Genomic DNA, 9,262 nt, shown 5'->3' with positions numbered 1-9,262 from the left:
CACGTGTCAACAAATACTCTCCTTATGTTTTTTGCCTCTGGATTCACGAAATATCTTAACTAAGCCACTATTTTATTATTGACAATCTTAAAATGACAAATCAACTAATTAAACTACCTGAAAAAATGAACTCTTTATTCAATAAACAACAATCAATAAAAACAGAATAACAAAAAATTAACAAATCCTTAAAAGTTACAAAAAAAAAAGGAAAATTACAAATTTGTCATACAACCCTGGAATTAGTTGCATACACTTATACGGTATTTACAAACAAAAAGGGTCAGTGATCACTTCTCAAAACAGTGACTTCTCTTTCAGACAAAACAATGGATGGATATTTCAAAAGTGCGCCGAGCTTAATATATGGGCGTTTCGACATATAACACTCGATAGGCCTTATCAAGCTTTTTTCCCCTCGTATGTTATACCACAAGAAGAATTTATGTCCTTTTGATAAGGCAATAATCAGGGTGGTGACTCTTTTAAATGACTATACGAGACAAAGTCGACTGGAGTAAATAAGACACAAAGAATTCAAAAAAGGGGTCTTGTTTATTTATTTTTAATCGAGACAAAGAAGCGTCGTGTTTGCCACGAACAAATGATTAAAAACTATTTTTATTGCATTACACACGCATGACTATATTATTTTATTCTATTTCTATAATTTTCATTCTTGTATTTTTCAAAATGTTTCTGCAAAATTTGCGCACTCTTTCGGCCAGTTCTTGACCCATAATATTGTTCGGGTCCTTTTCTATTAGTTCTTCGGCGCAACACAGGGCGTCTTCATACATTTTAAGACCTACAACGTGATTTAAAATATTTTAAATTAACAATAGTTTAACAAAAGACATATACCTTCTAGCGCTTGGCCTTTTCTTAGCAACGCTTTCAAATTTTTCCTATCAATGGCTAAAACTCGATCACAATCTTGTATAGCCTCTTCATATTTATTTAATTTCAAATATGTTAAACTTCGGTTATTTAAGTTGGTAACATTAGCTTTACACAAGATACTTTGGGAGAAGTGTTTTAAGGCCAACTCATAATCTCCGCTTCTGAAAAACTCCCTGCCTTTATCAAGTTCTCTGTTAGACATAAACATCGCTTCGGCATCAGTGGAATAAGCGTTAAAAGACACCTAGGAAATTTGTTTACTTTACTTCACTAAGAAATGCAATAATTGCGCTATTACCGATTTAGAAAGTTTTCGTTTGTTGGCACCACTAAGCCCACCCATAACGAATTGATTCTGCTGTTGGCTGGTACAAGCATAAGCATATCGAGCCGCTTCTTGCTTAATCTTTTTTGCAGCTTGTCTGGCTTTTTCAGCTTCTTTTCTAAGTCGTTCTGCTTCCAACTCTTCCTTTAATAGTTCGGTATCTGGATCGTATTTATCCCAGGCGGTGTAATCAGTCGAAGCAATTCGTTTTTCTTCCTTGTTTTTCACCAGGTTTAAGGGTTCAGGTTGGGGTTCGCATTGCCTTATTTGGACATCACATCTAAGATAAAACAGTTGATGAAATTCATGTAAATTTGTTTTTTAATACCTTTAATGAATATTCCATTTTGCAACCCTAGAACCCTCCTCGTATCTCCTGTTATCCTTTAACTTATCAAAAAGGTAAAATAACATTCTAATAGATTTTTTTCGTAGAATGCAGTGATAAAGAAGGTATATTTACAAACAATAAAATCTGTCTTTTTTTACCGTTTTAAAGATATGATAATTTAAATAATAAATAACAAAACTCCATCCATCCATATAAATTTCATAAAGATTACAACCACATCTTGCAGAGCAATTGCATCGAAATTCCAAGTCGCTACAGCTTGAGAAATTAAAAAATTGCCGATTTTCATCACTTGAATAAAAATCACCTGGAGGCCGGAAGTGATATTCGTGTAATGCTAAAATTAAATGGGTTTTGTTACTCGAACTTTGACTGTAGATGACAATCCAATCTAACAGAGAATGCCAGGAGTGATGTTTAAACTAAGTTACCCAGCTTGAAACTTTATTGACGTTCCATTTTTTGGTCCATAAAGGAAGATAAAAGTTCATAATTTTTCTCTCGAAACGTAACGAAAACTCAATTTTTAATACGTATGATTTAATAAAAATGAGAAACAGAAAAAATTATATTTATTAGCACATTTGAAGGGTGTGTAAAATATTTCGCATTGGAGCCAATTAAAAGTCAAAGTAATCTAAAGCAACTACAGAGCCTAATAAGTCTTAAGAGAATATTATCTTAGGTAATTCATAATGGTTTTCAAAGGAAAACCTAATTTAACTCTCGAATAACTAACTAATGAACTCTCAATGTCCGCAGTAAACGTTCTTGATGTAATTAGATGTGGTGAGAAAATGAGCTGTGACGTGTATCGTGGCCATATGAAGTGCACGGTGAGAACCTTCTGCTACAGGGGACAAGTCTGCACAGTTAAGAGTAATTAATCGATAGGCTGTACCATGCAAACAGATGCACCAGCTTTACGACACAATGTATTTTAATATTAATTATTATTATATTTCAAAAATGTACACTATATTTTACAAAATTAATAATTTGTAAATTTTATTATTAAAAAGGCAAGTAGCAGTCTAATTAAAGAGTAACCACTCTATTGAACCTATTCACTTGCTCGGCCTAAATTAGCCTCAAGAGAAATAGTGTTGAATACTTATGAAAAATATTCTATCAAAATTTAATACTTAAAATATAAAAATATTTTAAGTAGTAAAAACAAAAAACACAAAGAAGAAATTATGTGACTAGAAGAAACAATAGATGTAGCAAAATTTTTTGAAGTAAGGAAACACCATTAACATACTAATTCGACATACTAAAACATAAAAGAAATTGATTCAGGGGTTCGAAACTTGAACTGACTTAAACTTCCTGAAAATTAAATAAAAGTCCTTACTAATGCCTTATAGGTTAACAAGAGCACTAGAAAAAAATAATTAAAATTCTGAAATGATCCTTAATATCGTACATTTAGACCAAGATGCATATGCTGCAAGGAAATCAATAAAGATAGCTGAAACTAGAAGGTGTGTTCGCTCATCTTAATTATAATTTAGAATATGCAGAGAGGTACCCTAAGAAGACTATTTAATAATATAGTGATAAATAGGATGCATTAAATCTTATCTATTGTAGGAATAAATAAATATACAAAAATGTCGCAAAATCAAGTGATCGAGCTCCTAAGATTCATGGTTAGGTTTCTAGGGTAATAGTAGAAAATTAAAGCTAACAATTCTAAAACTGCAAGCCGAACTAAATTTTGACTGAAGACTTTGGACATTTTAAACCAAGTCTTACACACTCCAATCATACAGTGTGTGTCAGCCAAATGGAATAAATTAGCTAATAAATGGACGGGAGCGTGTTGGAAAAAACGCTCGAACACGTCGATTAGTTTTTATAGTTGCGCATGTTTTTTCATAAAAATTTTTTATACAGAGAGTATCAGATAATGGTGGTCAATACCAACTTGCTTAGTTTAAACATAATACCCTGTATGTTAATTAATTTTTAGATTCCTCAGATCATTTTAGACATATTGTGTATACAATGTCCTATACCTATCTTTGACTGTTTCGGAAATATTAAGTAAAATTCAACAAATAACATTTAGAAAAGAAAATTATTTATTTGTCGAAAATTGTTAGAATATATTCAAAAACTTATACACTAACTTATACACTACTAATACAAATCTAAACAATAATGTCAATGTAGGAGATGTTCAAAATGCTCGCCACGAACGTCTTGGCAACACCCTACCCGTAAATAGAAATTTCTTCTAACGTTACTCAACATCTCAGGTGTGATCGATCTAATTGCCAGGGTTATTCGTCTTCGTAAGTCAGCTAAGTCGGTGGGTTTAGTTTTGTATATAATAGTTTTCACATATCTCCATAAGAAAAAGTCTAATGGCGTCAGATCGGGAGACCGTGCTGGCCATTCCATCGATCCTCGCCTCCCTATCCACCGATCTGGAAATATTTGGTTGAGGTACTGCCGTACATTTATTTGGTAGTGGGGTGGTGCTCCATTTTGTTGAACCTATATCATATTCGCTGGAACTTGTGGGTTTCCTGGATCAGGATACAAGTTGGCCAACATTGGCACTACATTATTTTGAAGCAATTCTAAATAATTATCGCCATTCAAATTGCCCTCAATAAAAAATGGACCTATTATCTGATCTTCAATAATTCCTGCCCACGCGTTAACCTTTTCCGGGTATTGAGTATTGTCTTCTCTCGTCCAGTGAGGATTTTCCCTGGACCAATAGCGGCAATTTTGACGATTGGCATGACCGTGAAGAGTAAAGCTGCACTCATCAGAAAACATAACATGTTCTAATTGGATCACATTGCTGTCTAACATTGCTATCATTTGTTCACAAAAATACATTCTCCTGTCAAAATCGTCTTCCGTGAGCTCCTGGGTGGGTATAATTTTATAGGGATGCATTTTGTTTTCTTTTAATATTCTAATAACTGATGAATAGCTAATATCGAGTACTGGGGCTGTTTTCCGAGTAGATGTATGTGGGTGTTCCTCAAACTCAAGTATAACAGCCAATTTGGTATTCTTACTTATTGCATTGGCAGCTGCTTTTTTTACCTGCCTAACATGACCCAGCTCCTGAAATTGCTTTTCTATTTTACTAATTCTCCCTTGAGTTTTAACCCAAATTTGCAGGCGGCAAATTTAGAAATTTTTCGTGAAATAAGCGAGCTACTTCCATTTGCGTCGGTGTATTATCTCCATAGCCAATCATCTGTAGAATTGTAATTTTATGCATTTCTGTTAAATGTACCATTTTTCTGGCTTGTAGTTAATAAAATTTAAACGACTATAGCACTGACGACTACTTCTGTCATGCAACATGAGTCAACATTAAGTCTGGCATTTTAAACCAAAATAAACAACAATTTTTAGTTTTTTTTTTCTTATATCAATAAAAAGGAATGCTGAAATATTTTTTGCTTGCTTTATTATTACCAAGACCTAAATGGGCAAGAAGAATCATAAATAATTTTTTTTTCTAAATGTTATTTTTTGAATTTTACTTAATATTTCCGAAACTGTCAAAGATAGGTATAGGACATTGTATACAAAATATGTCTAAAATGACCTGAGGAATCTAAAAATTAATTAACATACAGGGTGCTATGTTTAAACTAAGCAAGTTGGTATTGACCACCGTTATCTGATAGACCCTGTATAAAAAGTTTGTATGAAAAACAATGCGCAACTATAAAAACCAATTGACGTGTTCGAGCGTTTTTTCTATCCCATCTATTTATTAGCTAATTTATTCCATTTGGCTGACATACACTGTATAATGCTGGATGACTGCAATAAAAACACGATAAATCTAGATAAGATGTAAATACTAGCTTCAGCATTACAAGGAACAGAACAGGTAAAACAGTTACCCACATAATTTATTAAAAATCCTTGTCAATCTCCAACTTTTTGGGTATTTTAGGGTCAAGCCAAATTCAGGTAAACGCAGATACAACATAATAGTTAACCCATGAAATCATATCCAGTAGATTTTCTACAGAAGTTTTTCCTTCCTTTTAACATTCAAGGTACCTAAATAAAAGAAAGAGTGAAGAAAAAAAAAGATGTCTTTGGATTGTCAATTCTGGAATTCATTTAAACTATTATCCTCTGGAAAGCTTTGAGTTCGAGAACAGAATAATGTTTGAAGGAATAAGAAATCAATTAACTTGTCATGTGAGAATTTACTGCACCCTACATTGAAACAGCACTGAAAACGTTACATTAGTATCATTTTATATATCGTAATGTTTTTTTTGGTTACTATAACATTGATATCTATACTAATACTGAGATTAGAGAGCGATTATAGCGATTTCTAATAGAATTACAGAACTATTGTAACCACGTGAATGCTATGATTCAATAAAAATGCCGAAAAGTCATTACGCGCAGTTTGAGCTTTTCTGTAAGGTTATATCCATTTTGTCAATTCAAGGTCTATCCATTTTGTTAATACTAATAATACACGTCCTTGCTTAATGCAAACTTAGCTAATGTCCATTGACCAATAAATTTAAAAAAAAATACAGTGATAAAACAGGCGGTTTTCTTTATGTTAGGCAAACTTGCGAAAATACTCTAAAACCTACTTTATTTTATTCGTTTTTCTTTCGTCCAGCTCTCGACTCGTCCGCGATATATCGGCGGTCCATTTTTGTAGATCATTTGACAGTTGCTCCACTTCATCTCTCTGAAGCTCATTCCTTTTTAGCACTCTGCAAGCCTTTCTTAAACATTTACTATTTGGTCTTAATCGTTTAAGTTGTTCCTCAGTTGCTCTAAAAATAAAATATTGCTGTTAAAACTTTATGAGGTTAAGATTTTATAAGGTTAGAAAATAGGGTGTATGCAAGTCGTCGTATTTTTAAAAGATTTTTTAACTATTTTTTTATTAATTCAGTAGAAGACCAACTATCCAAAATTATTCGATGTGCTGAAGTAAATATTGCCTTAAACGTGTCCAAAGTAGTTCCTTTATGTAAAAACATTACGTGTCGTTGTTAAAAGATCTTCTTTAAAACTGACAGCTTGTTTTGTAATAACCAGTTTAGATTTAGAAACAAGTAATCTACTTCACTGGCAGTAAATAGTCTTACAGAGTTTATTACACCTTCTTAGATCTAATAAAGACTTTAGATTGTATTTCTTTTGAAATAGTGTTGAACAAGCTCTCATACTATAAGTTTCATCCCAAGAGCAATGACCTTATTAATTCCTATTAAATGATTACCATCAATATGTTAATTTCCAAAATAACTTCTTAGATATGCAACTTATCTAGTATGGTGTACCTCAGGGTTTGATTCTAGGCTATTTCTTATTTTTGGTTTATATCACTTATTTGCCAAATTTTTCACAGAATTTAAATCTTATACTGTTTGCCGACGACACTACTTACCTGGAATACTATTATCTTTCCAATGCTATTTAACATGTAATTTTAGACAAACAAGAGAAAATACAATACCGGTTTCTGCCATATAGGATCACACTCAAAAACCCAAAAATGCAGGCCGTACATTTCTTACTAAGATCTTCTTCTACTTTGCGAACCCAGTTATCGCTTAATTTTCCGTGCGCATCACCTCATTTGGGAAGCGCGGAAATCAGTCTCCTTACCTCCAATCCCCTTCGGCGTCACGTTTACTTATAAAGTTTGTTTGCCTCTTTAAAAAGTTGACATATATCTTCAGAATGACAAACGTTCGATCACCTGACATAAAATAGATAACAAGGGTAACAAAGACAAGAATAAAAACGTATGGTCTAGTATGGCCGATTGCCATTGCCAACGAGAGCCCTTGTCATTTTCACCTATGTGCACCTATGTACTAACAATCTTGAGGTGAAGTTACGCCTGAGGAAACGTAAGATAATTTTAAAATTTATAATGTTACGCCACTGATTTGACAAAGAAATTAAACTTGTAATAATAGCTTTAAAATTTAGAAAATTGCGATCATTAGCAGAACTCTTCTGAAAACGTTCTGTTAGAAATTCGATTGTCAATTAAAAACGTCCATGTTTAAAATTAAGACAAATTTTTGGGTTGCTATATCTGTTATAGAAATTATTAGTCTGATAATAAAAAAGCGTATACAGGTTGGGGAGTTGAAGATCACGCATTGTCCAAAATAATAGCAACACCGCTTCCTTTCGTCGATGAGCGGCATCCTCGATTTGATAAATATTTATGTTTTTAATTTTTTACAGAATAACACTAATATATGTGATATTATTATTATTGTTGTGCATGCTGAACTGTTCAACTTTAAAGCGCTATTAACTTTCGCTATTATCTCAGTAAATGTTTATACTCCTTGCTAAAGAGTTCAAACTATTAAATGGTTTTTTGAAGGTATGGAGGCAATTCCAACAATGCAACACCAAAGAACCTTCTATTGAAAGGGTCCAGGAGGAGGAACGACTAAAAGAAATGATTTGTAGTCCCCTAGAAGTGGATTTATGGTATTACCATTATTTGGAAAAAATAGGGGTACAAATGTTCTAAAAAATTCAACGCTCAAGAGATATTTCTCAAAGATCAGTGACGAGGAATGGAATTTTGTGAATGCATGATAAAAAAAGCAAATAAAAATTAAATTTTGTCACAAAATATTTTATTTTTAGATGGATCTTCTTTCCCGTTATATAGGAAATACAATCCTTACGGTGTTTGATATTGGTCCCGGGAAAATGAGCACAGAAGTTGTATTCTGTACATCCTGAAAAATTTAATGTTTGACCTGGTATTTTGTGCAACCATAGGGCCATTTCGGTGTATTTCCAACAAGCCCGCTCTCCTGTCTATAATGCAGTTATGGTAAAAGAATTTTTAACAAGTACTTTTCCTAACAGTCTTATTTGTGGCGATGTTAAATGGCCTCCTAGATCCCCAGATTTGTCCCCAATTGACTTTTACTTTTGGGGTTATCTTAAGATAACAAATTTAGAGGAGTTGCGAGAGAAAATTGTTGACTTATGTGGGTTATACACTGATATAATTATGTAAAGCATGTATCAGAAAAATATTTTAGAAATACGTGAACTTTTGTCTAATATTTTGCCAAATTTTATTGCAGTTACCCTAATAAAAGTCAGAAGCTTACTAACATTGTACTTTTCAGTATGACATTAGTAAGCGAGCAGCGAGTAGGCGTTGCAGAGAATTTCGCCTTTAAGCACCTCTCTATACGTAAAGATCGATTCTCCAACCTGTATACTTCTATTCACCACCTTTATTCTTTTCTTTTTCACCTTCTTTTATTATCAAAGCAGCCGCTGGCAGAACATTTTTCATTTTTCTTTGTTAAAAAGTTGTCCAAGAAATTTTTTGCTTTAATATCAAAGATAAAGTAAAAACATAAGAAAATCACTTGACAAAATATTAATAACTAACCTTAATAAATCTGGATAATACCCTTCTTGTCCAGACCGTAGAACCTCAATCATTTTTTCCAATTCATTTGGATCTCTTGCATTAGCCACATATCCAAAATCGAAATGTTGAATGGGAATTCGATATTTCTTTAATAGGGATTCTCCTGACGCCTGATTTAAATACGAATAATGTTCGTATTCATTAATTCTTTGCAAATCATCTAACGTTGTCATTTTATCTTTAGTTTGAGGTTACTCGTTTGATAAGTGTCATA

The 9,262-nt window shown here is 32.8% G+C and overlaps 1 protein-coding gene across 1 annotated transcript; it reads right to left on the bottom strand.

The window, feature by feature from the left end:
- Nucleotides 1–536: 536 nt before the first annotated feature.
- On the bottom strand, nucleotides 537–9,262 carry LOC126745597 (sperm-associated antigen 1). The gene is made up of 5 exons (XM_050453531.1): nucleotides 9,007–9,262; nucleotides 6,197–6,385; nucleotides 1,202–1,508; nucleotides 865–1,147; nucleotides 537–808 (listed from the first exon to the last, which is right to left on the bottom strand). The coding sequence occupies exons 1-5, from the start codon at nucleotides 9,219–9,221 to the stop codon at nucleotides 654–656; spliced, it is 1,149 nt and encodes a 382-aa protein (XP_050309488.1). The 5' UTR covers nucleotides 9,222–9,262; the 3' UTR covers nucleotides 537–653.

Source organism: Anthonomus grandis, chromosome 16 (genome assembly GCF_022605725.1).
Source record: "Anthonomus grandis grandis chromosome 16, icAntGran1.3, whole genome shotgun sequence".
NCBI classification, from domain to species: Eukaryota; Metazoa; Arthropoda; class Insecta; order Coleoptera; family Curculionidae; genus Anthonomus; species Anthonomus grandis.
Note: the sequence above shows the minus strand (reverse complement) of the source record. Positions and strands in the feature narration are given on the sequence as shown.

Bases quoted from the DNA above. Each gene is read 5' to 3' on its own strand.
- LOC126745597 (XM_050453531.1), bottom strand. From the start codon at position 9,221: ATGACAACGTTAGATGATTTGCAAAGAATTAATGAATACGAACATTAT. The intron at 1,509-6,196 runs GTAGGTTTTAGA...GTTTTATCTTAG, and splicing joins AGAAAAACGAATAAAATAAA to ATGTGATGTCCAAATAAGGC. The intron at 809-864 runs GTATATGTCTTT...ATCACGTTGTAG, and splicing joins AAAAGGCCAAGCGCTAGAAG to GTCTTAAAATGTATGAAGAC.